Consider the following 23,011-nt stretch of genomic DNA (forward strand, 5'->3'; position numbering starts at 1 on the left):
TATCTGTTAGTTTGTTTTTCCCCAATTTTGTAAAACTAGTAAGCGGGGTTGTGCTGTATTTAGTGTTACAAAGAAGCCCTCTAATGGGCATTGTGTGCACACTGTTTCTTTTGCTCATCTTTCTGCACTATATACATGCTTGTTCACTGTAAACAAATTAGTGTTGAAAAACACTTCACTATGCTTTAATGCATGCCCCAGAAAACTTACCTCAGCACGGAGAAGACGCGGGCCATCTTGCCAATAGCTCGGATTTTATTTCTAATAACTTCTTTTCGAGCGCTCGCTGCACCACCTATGAAAGACGGGGAGAAAACGAAATGGAATAGATACAACAGAACATGAAAAACACTGCAGCGTCTCGCTAAGCAAAGGGGACCCATGCCTCCTACGACACTGAACACACTAATGCACTCCTTTGGAGGAACAAGCCCTGTGAGCCCGCAACCACAGAAAGCAACTTGCAGCCAATTAACGCTGATGTATCCACATCCCAGAGAGAGCAACGCAGATACAAGAGAACTACCAGAAGTTGGCACAAATTTTAATGACTGCTGCACAGTGTGCACACAAAAAAATTATTACGTGCCCAATATGTTTACTGGCTGAAACAATACTGCATCAAAGTGCAGTCACTGCAGTTAGGACTTCATTTGCAGACCTTAACTTTTAAGGGAAACCACAATGGAGAACTCTGGATAACTTGACTAGTTCAACTGTCACGTACTTTTTTGCACACTGGCATCTTTAAATTCAGTTCTGTAGAAGGCGGCTAATATAACTGAAGAATTCACAACAGTGAATATCGAGACAAACTAAAAGTATTTATCAACAAGGTTCTACTGTAACATCCTAAATAAAACTATTGCCTTCAAAGCTTCCAGCCTTAAAAAAGTGGCTATACAAAATAATGTCTACACAACACAAGTGCTTTCTTTCAAGTTGCCACTGCTTTTGACCAGCACAGTGGACAATCAATGAAATGTGCCAAGCATCTTGCAATTCTATTCACTGAGCTGCATTACTTCTAAGTGGTGGACACTGCATGCACAAGAGAGTCAAATGTACTTCACATTGAAATTAACAAAGTTGTACTAATTAAATATTTATCTAATTACTTTACACCACCTATTGTATTCCACTCATAAACATGCATTCACTTGGAACGAGTTGGGAGGACCAACACTAGTTTCAAGATGGTCTAAAAACTCAACGAAATGACCTGTATGAAATTATGTCCCACCCTTATTTGAAATTAACAGCTCTACAGCAGAGACCCCAACAATGAATTTAACTGCATGATGAAGAAATTTGGGATTGCCTGAAAGTTGATTTTTCTATTTTATTTTTCTGTTCTTTTTACAACAAAAGCATACAGCAAGAGAGGGGACCTGTACTCAGCAGGAGGTATAATACACTCCACACCTATCACAGGGCACACGCATGCAAAATGAAAGAAAAAAAAAAAAAGTCCAGTGGGTAAGATGGATGAACACTAGTATGGCCTGCCAGTTAAAAAGGAATATAGTACTGGCATTCCAGTTATTTTTGTGCTTGTATGTATAAAAAGGCAGTCTGGTACAAAAGTAAGAAAAAGAGCATCTTTTTACTGCAAGTTTGATGGCACATAACTAGAAACTCATGTCATCCTTGAAATTCATTCCAAGTTTATGTACCAAAGCAAACTTGCTCCAACATTAAATTGTACAATGTCAGTTATGAAAAATTAGTGATAAACAATATCAGCGAAATTTTGTTTTATAATCTATAATGCATTTCAATTTCTTGCGAAAGTAATAGCCATTTCTAGCAACACCATCAGAGGATAAGAACTGTGCAATCTACCACAGGCAATTTCTAAAAGTTCTGTCTGATATGAAAATGAGTGTGAATAGATTTGATCGAAACGTTGTCGATACACTGATAAACCAAATGCCTGATATGAATGTCTCAAAGCATAGTGAAGAAACACTCAAAGCTAGCACTGTTTCTAGTTTACTTTGTCACACAAGCAGGCTCCCAGAGTTTATAAATGTGCAGACAGGACGGGCTAATGAAAAAGCTAAGCTTCCTTACATGTAGTTGCAATTAATGGTTGGATACAAGAGGGACCATAAACTTGACCATGACCAATAATCGGTTTAACAACAGTTTGACGAAAGTTTACAGTCAATATATTTTGAAGCAGCCATCACTGAAACAGCACAGGGAATGGCAGTCTCATCCAAGATGCGGCATTCGCCACAGATCTTGTTCCTCACAAAGGTACAGCTAGGCAACAATGGCAGGCATCAAAAGAGTGGCAATGCGCTTATTTGCACAAAGCAGGGATTGAAGGCCCTATGGCCTCCCCAGATGTTAAAAGCATTACACGACTTTACGGGAATTTATTTGACTGAACGGGAGTGCTAGGAACTGGGCTAGCAGTTACCTGGGCATTAGCTACATCATTTCTGCATGCCTGCACAAGCTCCAATGAAAGAATATTTATTCTGGCTACTTTCGTGGCGTGCACAAGATTCCAATCGAAACATTTATACACTTACCCGTTACATTACTGACTTCAAATTATGTGCTCGGCATATTGCATGACCATGCAACACTAGTGAGAATTGGAGGCGAGCAAAGAAGCGCACTGCCAGCCTCATGACCACTGGCTACAACAAGTACACCACAGCCAAGCGGGGGGGTCTCAATGACATCTTACTGCACACGTGTGGCACAAAACCAACCAACGAGGACACACGCACTACGGCAGCCAGACCACCAAGACAAGGACGAGACAGACACCAGCTAGACAAACAAAATTGTGGCACTTACGTGTCATGGTTATTGGGGTTATCGCGCAATGGAGGGGGGCAAAAACATAAGATGAAAAGAAAAAACAAACAGAAAAACCAGTGTCAGAAACGAAAAAAAATGCACGCTTCCATCCACATGTTAAAAATGAAGCTGACACCCACCCACGCGCACAAACAAAATTAAGGTTAATAGAAAACTCAGGGCAAAAAAATCGCTCGGCAACGGCAGAAGCTTACTTAGACACGCACTTGCCCATCTCAGCAAAACAGCCTTTCTCAAAATGCAGCAGAAAGCCACGCGAAATAACCACTATAGTGTGAATAGATTTGATCGAAACGTCGATACACTGATAAACCAAATCCACACGGCAGTTGAAAACAAAACCAATTGAACTTTGGGTGAATATCTGAAAATGCAGTACGTCCTATGCAAGAAAGAAAGCATCTTCATGTCACTGCAGGCCTTCATTTTTGACTGTTAATATTCCCTCCAGCAACAATGTACAGCACCTTCCCTAGTTATTCTGAAATTAACGAGAATGATCGAGGGACTTCTGAGTTGACTGGCACGTTGAAAATGCAGTTCAAAAGCAGCGCAGTCTGCTCATTTCCAAGCTGCTAACAAGCCTTTACTACACAAACCCTTGGCACAGCTCTACGGTCATCTAATTATGTAAAGGCCTGTAACCTAAATTGTATATATCAGTTTCAACCAGAGAGTGGCTGCATACACACACAGGTTCTCACAGTTACCCTCAAAAAACAGTCAACCTAAGTGAGCAGCCTTTTGAACAATAATGAATGTGGGTTCTGTGCTTTCCTATATAGACTGGGCAAGTGGGCCACAGTAGCAGCAATTATGGCACAGCGCAAGTCAAGGTCAAAGGTTAGTAGCCCGTGTTCCAGGCAAGAACTGCCCTGTTCTCTCTTGCTGAGAACAAAGATAGCTGACCACTATCATTGCTTTTAAACACCCCAATGTATCTCATGAATGCCAAGTTAACTATTCTTCTTGCAACTACAGCTAAAAATAAAACCCATTCCAGGCCACTCTAAGGCAACAACCTATTTCAGCCTTTTCACGCAAGTTTGTACGGTCAGCAAGCATTTATCTGGCTTAACCCTTTGAGGGTCTACGCCGCATGGGTACGGCATCACCTAACAGGCACCAAGGGCTTACGCCGTACATGTACGTCATTGTCGGTACGCTTAAAATGCACGCCTTTTCTGATCATTTCTCTTGCTTGTGCATGTACTGGCCACACTTCGGGAATATGTGGAAATTTGTTTCATGCGTTGATGTCTCTCCATTTTTTTGTTTTCTTTTTCCCCTTTCCAAAGCGGCACGCCGGCTTTCGCTTGTGCATCCAATGGCTGGTTTCGGTTTCGTCCTTTGGGCGGTTATTGCTTTCGCAGCCAAAAGCTGATGGCTGTCTGGTTTCTATCTCTGAAAGGGTCACCGCTTGTTACTCTCTCATTTATTGCTCCCCAGGCGCGATTACACCTGTTTCCGTGCGGCGCTAAATTGCATAAACGATGCCGCCGTAGTTGTGTTTGCTGTTTTGGGGACTCTGAAAAAACTAACTCCATCTCGTTGGCGATAAGACGAAGGATTATTATAGCTTTTTCACTCGTTTTGCTTTCCGAAGAGGCACACAACTATAGTTTTCTTCTTTCCGTGCACTCACTCACGCAGTTGCTTACACTATGGAAGTGCACGCTGGTTGCTCTGCTGCTAGTGAATAGAGCGGCGATTCTTCCGATGTGGACTATTCCCCAAGTGCTGAATCAGAATCCGCAGTTTACTGGATGTTAGACAAGTATTTACTTACAAGTTCAGACTCTGATGATGATGAAGGAGCGACATCTCGAAAGCGTGAGCGGGCGATTTTTAGTGTTAAAGCAAGAACATTCTTTTTTTACCGGAAAATTACTCTGGTGTGCTTATTTTTGTATGTCTATGAGCTATGTTTAATACAACACATAGTTTTCTACTTATAAAACATCGTATGTGTTTTTTTAGGATTTTGCTTGATGTTACGAATAAACCATGTGTATGTAGGCAACAAAAATAATTTTTTTTGTCACTTTACAGTCATGCAAAGAAATTTTAGACAATTCTTTTTAAATAGAATCATCTGAAGAATTTAATTCAGCAATAAAAAAACATTTTTGGAGTGCATTTCGGAAGAAAATTCGACCCTCAAAGAGTTAAAGCAGTCTGTACTTCTCTCATCACAATTTCTCCTATGGTGAATAACAAGCAGCATATACAGTGTTTACTTGAATCTAACATGCACCTTTTCTTTTCCATAAAAGAAGTACGAAAATTGCCTGCTCGATACAATACCATATGAAACAAACCACGTTCACGGTGTTGGCAAAAGCCTCCCATGAGAGGGTTTGATGCGGTGCCATCGCCATCATAAAATAGCGATTGAACACGTTTTATTGCGGGTTCGTCTAGGCTCATTTCATACTCAACTGCGGCCTTTGTACATTGTATCTGAGATGACCCAATGAAGTGCAAGCGATGATAGGCTGTTATCACCATGAAAGCTCATGTCAAAGAAAATTTCCTTTGTACACCACAGATAGCTGTGCCACATCTTTCTTGTGTGCCCAAGGCCAGTGTACGTGAGTAGGGTAGGTCGACCGGGAAAAGTTTCTACGGACCGGAACATGGAAACTATCAGGACCCCGGAAGACTAACTTGATGACTGAGCAACTCCTTGAAGCCTATCAAGGCCCTTGAATTGGCACGCAATTAAGGCATATCCAGAAGTGATCTTAAAGACAGATCACAGAAGGAAGGGCCAAGACAAGAACTCCAGTAGATTCCACGCATTGTGGGAATCAATTTCATGCGAAGCAGACAGCGAGTAGCAGCCTATGCAGTATTTTTCGCTTTGAGCCAAGCATAATGAGGTTGATCGACGTCAGTGTAAAGTGGGCAGTTGTGCGCTTATCGTGGGTTCCTCAGGCATATCGACCACACTGGTGTGTAAAGGGTAGCTCGTGGTCAGATGTAACGTCGGCACTCACGTTTGAGCAGAGAAGTCAGTTTTATCGCAAAAAAGTGCCCGCTACGGTGAGGTGATGTGCATATCAGAAGTATCAGTTATGGGTACATGCAACTGTAGGGGGCCCTGCGCTCCCACTTGCCCCCTCTGTGGATATGCTTATGATTAATAGATAGATAGATGGGTAGAAAAGGTCAAAGTGCCTTTGGTTCATTAAGGAATGCTTCACTTTTAGTAAATACAGTCAACGTTCAATTTTTCAGACTCTGGGGATTTTATTCATCTACCACACTATATTACACCTGTTAAAGAGGTCATGAACCACTTTTACAAGTAATGATCTAATGACCTCAGTATCGGAGTTTACTGCATCCCAAATCGATTGCCGCAAAAATTTCTCGAATCTGTCAGGAACGAGCGGAGTTACAGGGGTTTGACGAGCACTCTGAACGCTTTCTCTCTTCTCTTGTCCTGACGAGCGCACTGGAAGCTACACAGGGAGGGATGGCACGGGGGAAAGAAGTTACGTACGTCAGCACGCATCATGACCCTGAGCACACGTGAAGGAAAGCGATTTCTCTCTCCCGCTGGGATTCGTGTGCGTGAGTGTGGTTACTGTGTAAAGTTAGCAGACTGAGGAGTGCGGCGTCTGCACGTGGCGGCATCCAGTGGCAAGAAGCGCATCTGATCCGAATGCTGCTCTTGGTTTATGTTGGCTATCGGCCAATAGCATGCTGTCGTGTGACATCACACAGCAGGTCCCCCGCCTACCGAAAAGAGCGAGGACGGGCCTCTGTATGAAAAGAGGGCGCCTGAGAAAATGGCAACTTTGTGCTCCGTGTCTAAACTCTCTTTGCCGCTGTGGGGGTGCTATCATCCCCTGTAAAGACGTTTGTGCCTCATGGCGCACGCGCGTCTCGTGGATAGGCCGCAGTTAGATTAAACGGCCGCGCTGTGCTCACGCGGGTTAGGGTTAGAGCGGTGGTGCCAGCAGTGCCGCCGCGGAGAGGTTAGGCCGGCGCACAGAAAACAGCAACGAGCCTTTTTCAGGTTTGGTAGCGTGCATCGATGGATGTCTCTTGCGGTAGGTCCGTGGGGGATGATACCGCGGCTCATTTCCCGCGGGCCCCTCGTGGTGAGTCGAACATCGGGTGACGCCACTTTCGCGGTGAATTGTATGTCTTATGGTGTCTTGGATGTGTGTTATATTTTTCGGGTATTGTATTGGCATTGTACAAGGTTATTTAGCGTGGTACTAGTTGTGTATCAGATTCGGCAGGCGAGCTCGTCGTATGTAAAAAGCAAGTTAATAAATATACACGTGCTGGTTGCCCGGACGGCATGAACTGTGTCCGTGTGTTCCCAGAGTGGCTACATCTGCAGAGCCCACACCGCACACGACTGCAAAATTTGGCTGAGCTGTTCATAGCACTGTCTGCTTTCTGAAGGATGTGTTTTCTGACCAAGACCGAGGGGTGGTTCATGACACCTTTAAACATGATTCCTTGCCCGACATGATGCCTGTATAGGGTTAATTTGCGAAGGAGTTTCAAGCACCATTGTGGCTTTGTGGTAGAATACTTGACTGCCACGCAAAGTGCCTGGGCTCAAATCCTACTCAAACCGGTGGTGGCAGACAGCTATGCCACCGGCTGTTGTTGTGGTCTGATAACAGCTTTAGCTGTAAGATCAGACGAGGAAGAGTTTCAGCATCCAAAATTTCGTACGTTCTTATGCATTGAGAATTTATGGGGCTTGTGGCAGTGCCACAAAAGCGATAATTTACAAGCATGTCTGAAAAATTGGGCGTCCAAAAACTAGGCAGTTGACTGTACATCCCGTTCTATGGAAAATTCTTGCTTGTCTTTTTTCCCTATTGTCTACACAGATGCATGCCACAGTTTTATATTTAAACTAACAATACATTCAGGTGCATATTTTATTATGAACCTGCAAAATTGGGTGAGTGTTAGATTCCAGTAAATATGGTAGTATACGAGCTTTGAATATGAGTGCAACTTCCATGAATACCTTGAAATATCTTACCAGCTCGCATAACTTTATTCATATGAACTCAACATCAATGCTGCTCCGACACCTGCTTGAGAATTCATTAAGTCTCGTTACGCCATACAAATGTTGGCATGTGATGGTGAGATTTCAAGAGACTTGGAATTACATCAGATTGTCAGTACCTGAGGGTTCTGTTATAAGGCATGTCTCAACAAGTACAGCAGACGGTTGTGCATTTACACAAAAATCCCGCCATTAAAATGTAGCTATATATGCAGAGCTTGCAGCAGTGCCGCCCCACCAACCAAACTTGCATCAACCTTGGTTTTCCAGGCAACTGTCCTGTCTGCACTTGGCACACTGAGAAGAGCTGCATTTTACTTGCAGCAATGAGAAGCATTCAAAGTTCAAGTTTCACAGACAAGATACAAACATCATGCACTAAAGAAAAAAGCAAGACAAATAGAAACCAATCCTAGTCTACTTGCTTGCCCAAGATGCCCACATGGTCATATTTCTTTCCTGTGTGCAGGACACCCTTGCAAGTTTTTACAACTTCAGCTGACCTCAATTAACTAGACTTCGATCAACTTTATCAACATGTTAACAACATTTGATATGGCGCCCATGCATTAAATAAACCTTCAATTCTGACAACACACAAGTAAATTAACAGGTGTTGACTGCGCTGTGCTGAGAGCAAGCACACATAATAATGATGTCAATCGTCATCAGCAAAATGAAAAATGCTGAAAAACGCTACTCTTCTAAGCATGTCAGCATAGCAGCGCAGCCGGTGCAATCTTGGATAGAGGCCCGAGCTCAGTATGACCCTCTCAAGAGCTCTGCCGCAGATTAAAAAAAAAAAAAAAAGCACGCGCAGCATACAAACAAGCACGCTGCTCATTCCATTCGCAAAATAAGGCACCAGAGCTTTTCGTTTCATTGTCTACAACCCCCCACCACAGACAAGCACTCCCATTCATAGAAGCAAGCAAAACGCAGAGCAGTGCGTAATTCAAAACACAATTTTTTTTTTTCTGTCACAAGAGAAAGTGACATGATGACAAGAGCACACACAAGAGAAGCCAAGACAACCAATGCCTGCAAAAGCTCAGCAAGAAAGAACCCCTATCCATCCCAACCTTGCCGTTAGATAAAGCATGCCTCAAGAGACTGCAACACAATGCAGAACAGAAATGCCACGTCAATGCGACTGTTAATGCACCACCATCCATACACACCACTTGTATTTTTATTTTCTTTATTTGCATATTTTGTTACGTGTGATTAATGGGAAAAAGAAGTTTACTGGCTGAAGCGACACAAGAAACAGACTTTTTTTTACATGTTTTCCAATCTCATACAGCATCTCTCTTTGCTGTTTTGCAGTTCACATCTACCTCTTAAGCTGATGAGACCACTTCCCCAACACCCACCCCCATTTTATGTAGACTGATGTAGTAGTGCTAGTTCCAAATCTCTTCCTGAGCTCATTCCCGTGAATAACCAATGTGGACTCAAAATGCATCAGTTTCCCCACACCACAGCTGACATAGACCTGCTTTCCAATATGTTGACCCCCCCCCCCCTTCCCTTTAACCAGCAGATGCCACAAAGGTGCAAAAGCACTTTCTGCAAACCATACTTTCCTTGACTACCCTAAAATTAAGTGGTCCTTAACTCTAGTCATCCCTATACAAGTAGGAGTACCATGCACTCCATGGCAATGCACAAGAAATGTTTGGATAGAAATGGAGGACTCCAGTAAAAAAAAAAAGCACAAAAATTTCTCCTAGCCACAGATGCCTACTTAAGCCATGTGTAAGGCACTTTATTTTTTTTTACTTTATAATAAAGTTTGTTTTCCAAACTTATCATGAGGGTGGCATTATATCCATAACGGGGCAGTGTTCTTGCAGTTGAGCCATACAGAAAATGTCGTGGGACAAATGCATTGTACCTTTTTCTCATGTACAACAAAGGAAAATGGGTTCCAATAAGAGGTCATACAGTACACAATGCTACTTCTTTTTCTATTTCTAATAAATTTCCATTAGGATCACTACAATTTGCAACTGCTACATTTTCATGCCTACAAAACTAACGCAGAATTTTCACACACACCATGTGTGTGTGGATAATAAAACGTACACTAAAATGTAGCCTTATGGCTAACAAAAAAAAAAAAAAAACTAGGCCTGTAAGCAGACTGTCAAAGTGATATGAAGCCCAGAATAATTTTTCCAATTGTACTCGTAAATGAAGATAAAAAATGTGCCAACAGCAGTGATTATAAAACAAGAGTGCGTGAAATTTTTGAACATACAAATGAGAGACTTCCAGGCCAAATTATAATAAGCAAAACATAACGAAGCTACATAAAAGAGAACAGCATATTTTTTGAAAACGGTAATAATAATAATAGTGTTGGGGTTTTACATTCCAAAGCCATGATATTATGAGACGCCGTAGTGGAGGGCTTGAGAAATTCTGACATTTTCTTACGGGTATGTAGCAGAAAATGACTTGCTGCTTTACTGACAGCAGTATGAAAGGAGGTGGTGCCAACAATCACACTGACATGGTAATACGAGAGAAAGAGAGACAAGGGGAACCAAAAAGAAAAGGCACAGTCCTGCTTCTACGGCACACACACGGGCGTGCACAAAGGGTTTTACTCACTATCCTCCTGAGATTCGGTTCCCGAGGACAGACCTAGGGACAGTAAATAGGCGGCTAGAGGTAGAATGCACACCGAGGTCTTAGCACAGACCGACGCCACCACACCACAAGAACACAGAGAATGGCACAGAAAGAGAAAGAAGCAAGAGACACGGGCACCCCGCGGCGTTTTGACATTTTTCTCGCTTCTCATCTCACTAGAGGAAACTGAAACAAGAGCACGAGTTAACGAGTTAACCAGCATTGGTGTAACGCCCAATGATGGTTACCCCCAGTTTGACATGCCAAATCAGCTAACAGTTGAAAGCAGCTTTACATGCAAGTTGAAAAAAGGCTCAAAGGCCAACAAGCTTGCCCTGACCCAACAATTACTAGACCAACGTTACACGCATAACACTCGCAGGCCCTCAACGAGAACATCCCTACACCAAGAAGCATGGACAATACGAAATGCTTAGACTAGAATGCACTGCATTCACGCTGTTTGCCCAGGTTCCCCACAAGACCTGAGCACACACCGCCGGGGTGCCAGAAGAGAAAAGACCAAATCCCAGGCAGGAGAGAGCGGCAACACTAAAAATAATAAGGGCAGCAGCAGACAACACAGGCACAAAGCATAACCACACCCACCCTTGCATGTTTTGCGGTTGCATATTCAGTAACCCACACCATGCCACCACAATCCCAACAATGACAATTGTCTTTTCACATTACTTTTTACACCACAGGCGTACCAGCGACAAAAAAAAAAGCACTGTGCCATGTCAGTGTTATTTTTTAAGAGTGTGATATGGCATTTTGTTAAGGCAAAATGCCAATTAACATCCCCTACACCTTCCTTGACTTCATTATCTGCTGGTTTTCATCAAGGTTGTGTAAAAAAAAAAAAGAAACGAGCCCTCGAAATTTGCCCTTGTTTCACACCTCACTCATGGCATTTTGCTTGAACATATGTGGCAGCTGAGCATGTGCCGTCTTCACAACTGCGCTTACCTAGCTAGCAATAATAATTTCTGGGGTTTTACATGTCAAAACCACGATATGATTATGAGGCCCACCGTAGTGGAGGGCTTCGGAAATTTAGACCATCTGGTGTTCTTTAACGTCAACTGACATCGCACAGTACATGGGCCTCTAGCACATCGCCTTCATCGAAATGCGACAACTATGACTGGGATCGAACCCAGGACCTTCGAGTCTGCAGCCGAGCACCGTAACCAGTCTACCACGGCGGCTAGTAGCAGAACACTAGAATGAATTGCGAGTTGGGCTATGCAGTAAATGTTCCACAAAGAAGTTTCCTCCCTGACATACAACTGTGTACTATCCTAATTTATGGTAATGCAATTCTGGTACTACATGCCTCTTTGAAAACTTTTAATGAGTGTGCACTTTCATATTAACATCTAACTTAGCCTTTGGACTTTTTTTGTATTTATACAAAATAAATTTACTACCCTTATATTCAATCAATAATAACACAACTTGAGAAGACAAAAGGCTAACATGAGAACATACCATGCCCATGTCACTGCTGATGGTTGCTGACCACGGTGCAGCTAAAGAGCACACCTTTCAAAAGGCTCTACCAAAATGAGACACTAAGATGTAAAAAGGAACACCCTTCCCTTAAGAGATTTTTAAAAAACTAGCAAACTCGCAAGATGCTTAGCTTTCTCCAATTATGCATGCTGACTTGCAAACATGACAAAGCACACGTCCTTTACAGAATTTCGGAACGATGAACTTAGCTAGGTCGAGAGTTGCCTTCAACCTTTATACACGTCCTAATAACTTCAAAAAGACAATTACCACAACATCAGATAACCCATCCCAGAAGCGACACGAGTAGCTGCCACATATTTCTTAATTCATTCAAAATTAAGATAAACAGTGCTTCTTACTTAGTTTAAGGTGCCGCAGCCTAGATGGCACAACAAGTTCCGTAGACTATCAAAATTCCAAACCAAAACATTCTGCCAAGCTTGCTTTTGTTCAATTAAATTGCTTGACGAAATCCTGCTTGACTACATAGAGAATCTTGGTTATTTATTCTCCAATGAGTAAAAAGCCGCTTTATAGTTAATGCAACTGTTAATCTAATATGCAATAAATGACAGATGCATTTTCCCAAATGTTACACTTGTAAATAAATAAAAAATAGCAGTGCTAGTTTCTTCAGTGTTCCACCAGCAAAAGTGTTCAATTCAAAACTGCTTAAACATCATAAACACTTACAGAAATACCACTCCACAAGCAAAGAGCACCTTACTCATGGCATGCCTACCTTCAAAAGTGTCATCCCCTTCCGTCATGAGCTCATCATCTGAGCAGATGTTCAGGACATTGACCAACATTTCCGTCACTGCACAACGTAAGATAGAGGGAAAACAATCATTTTCTGGTCATTATACTATCTTTGTTCACACTGACCAACCCGCACAAACACGACTGCAATACTCTAGCCAAATATCAGTCGAGAACGCAGCAGCAAACACTTGACAAGGGGCCAAAGCATTTGTTCGCAAGCTATTTGCCCCTCAGTCACGCTTTAAAGGCTTGTGCCCATTTATTATATACTTACCAATCACGCGCATTCATTCGTTTGCCAGGCTCATAGCGCATGCAAACAAATTTGAATTCCTTTGCTATATCGAAAATGCCAGTACATGTAGCATTATCAATATGCTTGTATAAAGCAAGTCTACAAGCTGCATACAAGATAATAGTATGCAGCTTGTTTTTGTTTTCGTTTAGGCTCGCAGGATGGTCACACGGTTCAAGTTCACTGTTTCCAGTTTCCCAGTGCCATTTTGGAGCAGTTACTAACAATTATTATACTTTGGAGCAGCATGGAGCAGCATTTTTTTTGGAGCAGTTTGGAGCATTATGAGCAACACTTCGATCACTGTACCAGATTTGCAGGTGGAAAGAACTACGAAAAAGCTCTTCTGGATGAAGATCCACGAAGAAGTACATTGGAGGAGAGGTGCAAGTGCACTGCCGCCGTTCACATGCTCTTTTATGGATATGCAGCTAAAACATTTTGATATCGTTCATATATCTACTGCTAATTTTCCCAGATTTCATTGGGCAATGTCCATAAACATAAGTGACAGACCTAATAGTGGCATCCCAGGTGAAAATGTGTAACTGGGAATCCAACTGGTTTCAACTGGTATCAACTGGGATCAAATGGTTCCAGTTGGGAAGCAACTGGTCCCAGTTGATTCCAGTTGCAACTGGTCCCAGTTACAACTCAACTGGCCACCAATGGGAACCATGACCAGTTGAACTGGAAGCAGCTGGTCCCAGTTGGAAACCATAACCAGTTAAATTGGAAGCAATTGGTCCCAGTTGTGCCCTAACTGGAAGTGCGACCAGTTGTCCTGGTTGTACAATTCTTCAAAGTGAAAGAATAAAGAAAATCGAACTCGAACGTATATGCAGCATTGCTGTACTTGAGCGAATGGGTTTTATCCAACAGCTTTTTGTGTCCTACTCACAGAAGGGTACCGGATCACTGGCCTAGTAATATTCCTAGGGGCTGGTATTAAAACAGAGGACAATGAGAGAATAAGAAAATAGCATCTCATGGTTTACGAATGAATTATCTTTTCTTGTTTAGACGTCATCCTCTTAGCGTTATTTAAACCCCATAACAATATAAAGTCTTACCTCACCTGATATATGTATTTTTTAAAATCATATTATCGTGGATTATTCAGTCATGCAAATGCACAACACAGTGCACTCAAACATACGCTTGTTTTAGCATCAGTACATTCATCTAATATTAAAAAGCTGTTAATCTTTTTACGTCCATCACTGTGACAATACGCGCAACCGAAGCGGGCCCGATTGACGTTGGGGTGTTAATATTGCTGTTGTCTCGGTGGGAGCATGCCATGCTTAACAGTCTAGTGTGCAGCACAGCGGTTACTTCTGTACGAGAACAAAAAATTGAGTAGTGCCGAGAGCTACCACAGCTGAGACTGCCGACAGCTGCCGACAGAACACAAACCGTTGCACAAACGCAGCCTCTCTACATCGACAGCCGTCACATTAGTTCCATATCTCATTCCGTATCTCATGCAGTGATGCTACTGGCTTAGGCCACTTTGGAGCAGCTTTTGTAGCAGGCAAAATTGCGTTTTGGAGCAGCAAAACTAGCTTTTGGAGCAGGTGTTCTGCCTTCAACAATTCATTCTGAGCCGAAGAATTCTTAAAAAAGTAATAAACATCGACCACAGCAGCGTCGACATCCGAGCCAACAACGCTCAAGCCGCGGGCAAATGAGTTGTGCACTTTGTGCAAGCAGCCTCTCCTACATCTATGATGTCAGGGTGTGCTTCCTGCATCTTTTTTGTGAAGCTTTTCATTGCATTAGGGCCATCCGTAGAAAAGCAAATGACATTTTTCTGCGGAAGGTCCATCATTGCTATCCGCACTTCACCAGCCAAAATTTCCGAAGTCGCAGAGCCCAGCCGGAAAGACTGCAGGTGTTCCACAACTCGCTGCATTTTGTTGGAGAAATGCCTAACTACAACATCAAGTTGTTGGCACCTCTGTCCAGGAAGAGGGGTCTCGTCAATGCTAACAGATAAAACCACATCCGGCTTGTTCAGCTTGTCAAGCACAAGTTTCTTGAAATACGGCCCGAGGCCATCACTAACTATGTAGGATGCCTTGAACCTCTTACAACTAAACTGCTTCGCTGTTTCGGAATCTCCAAATAACTTGGGAAACAAGGCAGTTGCTGTGTTGGCCCACGAGTATGGGATGCCCTTGAGAGTCATGCCAAGCACAAACAGAGTTTCTGCGTTTGTCACGCGGTCACACTGCAAAACGTTCCATGGACTGCCGAATTCCAAAGTCGGCTGGATCGTTTTCGGCCGCTGCAGCCCACCTGAAGCGTCTCAATGACGACTGGTAGCATCAATGTGCCGTTTCATGGCTGCATGTCGCTTGACTGCTGCTACGCCGTGTTGCCTACAGTTGATGCTTTGATTACAAAAAAACACAAAACGCAGTTCCTTCGTCCGCTTGACAAAACCATATTGATACAGTATAACCTCATTACAACAGACCTTCATAGTGAAGAGGATTTTGGTCTGTTGTAAAGGGAGTATATAAAATCCAAGTACTGTTACAACAGACTTTCATGTAAATACTGAATGGGTCTGTTATAACCGGACAGAATTACGAGTCACAAACATGGTCTTATTTTTAAAGGGGTCATGAAGCACCCCTTGGGCTGATTGAAAAAACACATCCTGCGGAAAGCTGACACAGCTATGAACTGCTCTGCCAAATATTACAGTCGTGCGCGCCGCGTAATGGCCACAAGCAGAGCGCGAAGTTGCCGTTTCCCCAGGCACCCTCTTTTCAAACAGAGGCCGGTTCTCACTCTCGTCGGTGGGCGGGGCGTCTGTCCGCTGTACGTCGCAAGAGACATAGCATGCTTACTGGCCGATAGCCGACGTAAATCGAGAGCGGCGTTCGGATCAGATGCGCTTCTTGCCGCGGGGTGCCGCCACTTGCCGGCGCCGCACTCCTCAGTACACGGTAGCCGCACTCGCGCAAGCGAATCACAGCGGGAGAGCGATCGCGTTTCATGACGCGCGCTGGCGTAACTTCTTTCCCCCATGCCATCCCTCCCTGTCTAGCTTCCAGTGCGCTCGCCGGCACGAGAAAAGAAAGAAAGCGCTGGGAGCGTGCGCCAAACCCCCGTAACTCCGCTGATTCTTGACGGATTCGAGAAATTTTTGCGGCAATCGATTCGAGAGGCAGTACACTCTGATACTGAGGCCATTAGATCATTACTTGGAAAAGTGGTTCATGACCCCTTTAACGGGGGACCAAAAAAATGCGATTTTTGAAAAATCGCATTTTCAGTTTCTGTAGCCCATTTCTGTCCGATTCCAAAATATCTTCAATGAAAACTACGTAGAAATGCTATAAAAAATTTGTTTTGCGTCTGCCGACTTGGCGAAAATTGCGGAAATATAAAAAAAAAAGCGTTTTTCAAAATTATAGCTCGGCAACGGCGCAACTGGGCACCACCATTTTGGGCTCGTCGTAAAGAGCATTTCTCCGCGTTCAAGTTCTCCGTTTCAGCTCGCTCCTCCATTCATAACAAGCGTACGAAAAACACGTTTTGGCTGCTTCTGCAGTATTACCGCAGAAGCAGCCAAAGCGTGTTAATGCTCGCTTCGGGATCGTCGTCTGCTGCTTGTGCGTCGCGAGGTCGTGGCTGTCGAAAATTGCGCTACTTAGTGACGCGTTCGCACTCGTTCCACTCCACGCGTTCGCACTCGATAATTTGGAACGCTTTAGTTGGGCAGCTGCAAGCGGAAGCTCAGTCATCAGATTACGATAGCGCGCCGCACTCGTCACGAACATCGCAGACGTGCGACTAGTAGCGTTGACTCGTTGGACCCGCTGTTCGAGGTTCTTCTTATCAGCACTTCGAAGCTTATGACGAAGACCACCGCGGGACAACTCCTTGTACTCGTAATTGAGCATGACGTACTTTGAAACATCGGGCACCGCGGCCACGCACATCGCAACCGAGCTTTCTACTAGATGTCGTGGTTAGGCCTAACTCCGTTCACGGTGCCGATGTACGAGCCAAATCCGAACTTTGGAGGCAAGAACATCGCGCTAGCGGACATGCGAAAACGAAGAAGCCGTAATGTCCTTCGTCTCAAGCAACGAATCGCATCGCCCGCTGGCTCCTCAGAACCGCGGATGGGCATTTTGCGCATCGACAGCGGACCCCCCCGGCCAAGCTCGCCGCGCAGCGACCGCGCGGAGAAGCGGTGCCAGCGGCTCGCAATTTCGCGTGTCAGCGTCCCAAACGCAACACCAAGCACGCTGCGCGCCGTTTTTTTTGTCGCTACAGCTAGGCATAGCCGATCATTGACAGACCGGGGATCGGCGGCCTTCGTTCTTAAATCGGTACGTCGATATCCGCGGTGCGCTGCTCCCGTCCCGAAAGTATGCTAAGCGATGTTTGAAGTCGGATGTTAATGACCATGGTAGAAAAGTGCGCTCTAAAGGAGTCCTGACCACCTTGCTGGCCTGAAATTTTAGTCAATTATATCCGAATGTCCATTGTACCAGAATCCGTTGTAAACGAAGCTCAATCAATGGAACTAATACGGAGGTCGGCATAACGCCGCAAATTGGTATGTAATATCCGAATGTCTGTTGTGAACAGATCCGTTGTAACGAGGTTACACTGTATTTTGTCTCCATTTTCATCACTATCATGGAGAACGTCCGCGTACGTCCGCGTACAGCGCGATGTCGCTCTCAATAGGGGAACTTCATGTAGTTAGTTTCATTTCTGAAAGTCGGAGTACACCCCTCGGCAGCCATCAGCGAGCGGCTCATATATCCTGCTACGTGCTGCGCTCTCAATTCGAAGACACTGTGCAGAAAGAGCGTCTTTCCCTGGAGTGGCCGTATTCTCTTGCACCAACGTTTTGTAGAGTTACGCTAGATCGGATACAAGAGTTTGCTGCCAGCCTCACTTCGTATAGCATTACAATTTGTTGCTATCGCATTCATTGCTTTGTCCTTCCGGTGAAACTGACTTTTTTTTTTTGCGGGGGGTTAGGGTCTGCGCGTCTGTATTGGATGACGATGCCCACACTGCAGATGACCAATGCGGCCTCCATTGTTCGCTCAAATTTGCGCAACTGAGAAAATTTTAAGCTGGTCGGGCATTCTGGCGCAGCGTGGCGCAATTTCAACAAATTTCACAGTTTTGGCTCAGCCTGGTGCAAAAATAAGTAATTGTATCAAATTGGTGCAATTGGCGCAGCTGTTGCATCCCTGCACTAACCGTACAAACGTAAGAAATGGTCGAAATCCGGGAGACTTTGCAGGTATGCCAATGCAAAGAGTGCCCTTTATTCTTCTTTGCACACATTAAAACAGCCACCAAATTAAGAAGCTACACTGCAACAAAAACAATACATGCCAAAAATGCAATGCTCATAAAATTCTAAGGTTTATCATGAAGTGCCAAATACCCCATCACACACACACAATCATAAAAGCAGCCAAAAAACTAGGCTTGTGCGAATATTCGAGCACTTCGAATATTCGAACGAATAATACAGTATTCGAATTCGCTTTGATTCGAATTTAAATTATTGAAAATTTCGAAGTATTCGAAATGAACGAATAGGTGTGTATTAGTCCGCTTGTAAGCCCCCTGTAAAGGTAGTTTCACTGCGGTGGAGGGGTGCTATACCGTGAATACACCTTTATGGTGCATCCAGACGACGGGCTAAACTGCCGCCCGCCGCGGGCGGCTGAGTCACGTGACGCCAGGGCCGCGAGGGGCCCGGCCGCTTGCGCCGTACACACGCGAGGACCAAAACGAGAGGGAGATGCATGGGCCAGGCTAGTTCAAGCCTCTCGCCGCAGCTTGGTGGGCGACGCTGCGACAGTGACTTTCACACGCGGTGCGCGTGCCTCTCACACGCCTCAAGACCCCAGGCTCCGCTCAGCCGTCTGTCTATTCGCGCAGTACACACAGAGCTGGCAGAAACAGAAAGCCTATTTTGCAAAAGAATCAAACAAATAAAGCCAGGAGTGATGGTACAAAAAAAAATTGACAAACTAAGGAAACGAACAACATCAACAAACGCGTGTAAAAGCGGGCAGAGCACGGTGTGTCGCTTCCCAAGAGGTTGGTGGCGTCAGTCAAAGGGATGGCGTGTGGTTAGTCGCTGACAGAGGTCACAATAGGGGGAGGGGAGAGCAGCGAAGGCTACGGAGCTAGACAAAAGAGGATAGGAAGCGCCGGAAAATTGGAAAAGGCACTGCCCACAGGAGAAAGTCGGGAGCGCTTCGCATGCGAACAAGAAAAAAATGCCGTGACTGAAAGAAATGCACTGAGAAGAACCGCGCGAGACACGCGAAAGACCTAATTGATACCAGGTGACAACACGAAAGCTAAGAGGAAAGAACGTACAGCTACGGAAGTTCTCAGTTTGAACATGGAGGTTGCGCGAAAGAAATCCCTGGCGGCTATGGCTCTCGCGCTATCGGTTGAGGACGACGAGGATCTGCAGATATATTCGTTCAAAATTGTCGGGAACTGCTCCACCAATGGGAGAAAGTATACCGTAGCATCGTCGCTCCACGTAGCCATCTTTACACAAGCACGGTAAAACGAGTACTGGGCCGCAAAAACGACGCGATTGATCCCGCGTGCTTGTTTTCAAACAGAAACACGTGTTCGAATAGCCGCCGGCGTGCCCAGCTGCCAAAAAAAGATGATAAAAACCTTGTTTTGTTGACACACCACCCCCGCGAGCGCGCGGGCCGCCGTCGAGGGCCGGTACAGGCGGCCCGTGAAAATGTTTCGGGATTTCTCGCGCCCTCCCTCCCCGGGCCACCCGCGGCCTCTCCCAACCGGAAGCGGAGGGTCACGTGACGGTGAGGCCGCAAGCGAAAAGAGCGGTTTGGCCCGTCGTCTGGATGCACCATTACAGGAAAAATATGCACTGTCCGTTTGTAACCACCTGTAAAAGTGGTTTCACTGCAGTGAAGAGGTGCTATACGATGAACACACCTTTCCAGGAAAAATCCGCACTGCCGCGAAGCCCCACTTCAAGGTTAAATGAACATATTACCCAAACACTTGTTATACTGGCTTATATGCTCCAAGTACAGTAAATTTTAAAACAACACATTTTACAGGTTATCACATGCATTCTACCGAAAGACATATCCTGCTACTATTCAAAGTTGCTTCCACTTCCTTTGAACCAAAAAGAATGACATTTGCACATGCCTTGTTACAATTAAAAAAAAAACGTTCAGGTTGGTTGGGTCATGACAAATATGCTCGTTTTTCTTTATAATATGTGATATATACTATTCGAATTCGATTCGAAAATTATTCGACCAAAATCACCATTCGCTTCGAACCTAAAATTTACTATTCGCACAAGCCTATAAAAAACCTACACAAAGTATGCAGAGGAGCCTCACCTTTCTCGCCTACAAATGGCAGGGACCAGGTGAAAACGTCCATAAAATTGGGCAGCCAGTAGGGGTGAGGTGAGCAGTTGAACTGCCGAATGTTCATCACATTGTTCTCGTATTTCAGCACCGCCGCTGCTCGCGTGGCACAAGAGGAAAATAGCACCATGCAAATCAGCACACAGGGCAGCCACCCACGTTCACGTGCTCTTTTTCACAAATGTGCTTTCTGTACTCTCGCACAAAAACGAATAATGGCAGGGCAAGAACAAAAGGAATAATAATAATAACTGGTGGGGTTTTATGTGTCAGATCCACAGTACAATTATGAGGCATGCCGTACTGGGGGACTGCGGATTGATTTTGACAAGCGGGTTCTTTCTAACATACACCTTAATCTAAGCACATGGCGGTTTGTCATGAGTAAAGGGGCACGGGGCGCGTGCCGGACAGCGCAATGCGTCGATGGTGTGCGGGGAATGGAAAAGTACCCGATGGTGTGCACCCCCCGCCACGTCGACGCAAGCCATTGGCCGGAGAAAGGCGCGTGCCACGCGACCCGAACTGAGGTGCGGAACCCCAGAGGATCAAGAGTCATTGTTTGGTGGGGTCGTCGAGGAGCAAGGTGTGGCAAGCCAGCGTCGCACCCCCCCCCCCCCCCCCCCCCCCCCGCGACGAGAGAAGTAGGGCCTCGTTCTGGGGGCAGCGGCACGAGAGGCTCGGGAGGGTAGCCGTCGACCTTGGCGTCACCCAAGTGAGGCTCCCCGAGCTTGCAGCAGCCTCATTCAGCAGTTCGCAGGGCACCTACGGCACTTCCACAGCTCGACGAGACGGCAACCCGCCGACAATCACCTGGAGAGCCACGTCGGCAGTTTGACCCAGTGGCACCAAGAGGATAGGCCGAGGGTTAGGCCTAACCGGACGAGACGACGTTCTCGAAGGAAGACCGACGGGTCAGCGACGAGGACGACTAGCGAGGCGGCAGCTTCGACGACGGCGACTCCCAGACGTCGAGGAGTAGCATCGACGGGACTCAGCGTCGACTTTGGCGCGGAAGCGAGGCGACGGACTCACGCGAAGTAAGAACGTTCTATTCGCGTAGCTGCGTAGCTAGACCGAGACGCCATAGTGGCCAGACTTTAGGGCCAGTAGAGCCGAACTTAGTTAGAAGTATTTGTTGTATTCATTTGTACCGCGGGTCATTTTTGAATATGTTACCTCTAGTTAATCTCGGGTGTTAACTTCTTGTTTGCCGTGTTGTGTGATAAAGATTTGTTTGCAGTGACGCCACGGTCTCCGGCCTCTCTCACTCTCCCAATTCCATCACACATTGCAAGCGCTCCCGAGATACGTGACATAATAAGTGGCGAGCCTGTGCCAGGATTTTTCCAGCGTTTGGCCCAGTCACGTACCGTCGGGGGTTGCAAGGATGGATTGGGAGAAATTGGCGGCCGTGGCCAGAGACTGCGAAATGAATAAGGAGGAGACGATGAGGTTTTTCGAGAACGCTCAGAAAGAGCGCGAAAGAGAGTACGAGCGTGAGAAGGAGCGCGAGAAGGAGCGTGCGCGTGAGGCGCGGGAGCAGCACGAGCGCGAGAAGCAGATTCTCGAGCTCAAGTTGAAGTTAGCTGAAATAAATGTCGCTCCGCGCAACGACGCTAGTCGCGCGAGTACCCCGACGACGGCGTTGGCCAACTCGTCTACTCCCACGCCGAGACAAATTTGCCCAAGAAAGCTAATGGCGCCCTTCGATGAGCGAAGGGACGATCTGGATGCATATTTGCATCGATTCGAAAGGATCGCTATTGGGCAAGGCTGGGAGAAGGGTGAGTGGGCAAACGCTCTGAGTTTGTGTCTCGTGGGAGAGGCGTTGAGTGTGTTTGGCCGCATGCCAGCACACGAGTCTCTGGACTACGACATTGTAAAAAAGACTTTATTGGAGAGGTTCCGGCTAACAGCCGAGGGTTTCCGGGAAAAGTTCCGGACATGTAAGCCCGAGGATTCAGAAACTGGCAAGCAGTTTGCGTGTCGGCTAGCTAACTATTTTGATCGCTGGATAGAGCTGTCCGAGACAGAAAAGACATATGAAGGGGTCCGCGACAGAATGGTTGCTGAGCAATTTCTCAACAGGTGCAGCAAGAACTTAGCAGTATTTTTGAAAGAGAGGAAGCTAAGCACAGTAGAGGAGATGGCAAAGCAAGCGGACCAGTTCGTAGAGGCTCAGGGTCTAAGGAACTTACAAAAAGGCGACAGAGATGATCACAAGGAAGAAGAGAGCAACAGTGAGGCCCCAAGGGGTAAACAAAGGGCACAGCAGCGGTGTTTCTTGTGCAATCGACTAGGGCATATAGCTATGAACTGCCGCACCAGCACTAGTCAACAAGAATCCCACGTTACCTGCCAATTGTGTCAGAAAAGAGGGCACAAAGCGAACGAGTGTAGGAATAGACCGGTAGAGCATACTGCGTGTGCAGTGAG

General features: G+C 45.5%; 1 protein-coding gene across 4 annotated transcripts in view; it reads right to left on the bottom strand.

The window, feature by feature from the left end:
• Positions 1-23,011, bottom strand: part of LOC119392323 (serine/threonine-protein phosphatase 2B catalytic subunit 2) — a 124,588-nt gene that overhangs the window by 22,004 nt on the left and 79,573 nt on the right. Inside the window, exons 8-11 of one of the 4 annotated variants that reach the window (XM_037659681.2) lie at positions 20,543-20,668; positions 12,810-12,887; positions 10,523-10,555; positions 211-286 (exon numbers count right to left, since the gene is read on the bottom strand). In XM_037659681.2, the coding sequence (XP_037515609.1) occupies positions 211-286; positions 10,523-10,555; positions 12,810-12,887; positions 20,543-20,668 (313 nt within the window). Of the gene's footprint in view, positions 1-210; positions 296-10,522; positions 10,556-12,809; positions 12,888-20,542; positions 20,669-23,011 lie in introns of all 4 variants that reach the window. The other 3 variants (XM_037659680.2, XM_037659683.2, XM_037659682.2) reach the window with 3 other exon arrangements.

The sequence above is a fragment of the Rhipicephalus sanguineus genome, chromosome 1, assembly GCF_013339695.2.
Source record: "Rhipicephalus sanguineus isolate Rsan-2018 chromosome 1, BIME_Rsan_1.4, whole genome shotgun sequence".
NCBI lineage: Eukaryota > Metazoa > Arthropoda > Arachnida > Ixodida > Ixodidae > Rhipicephalus > Rhipicephalus sanguineus.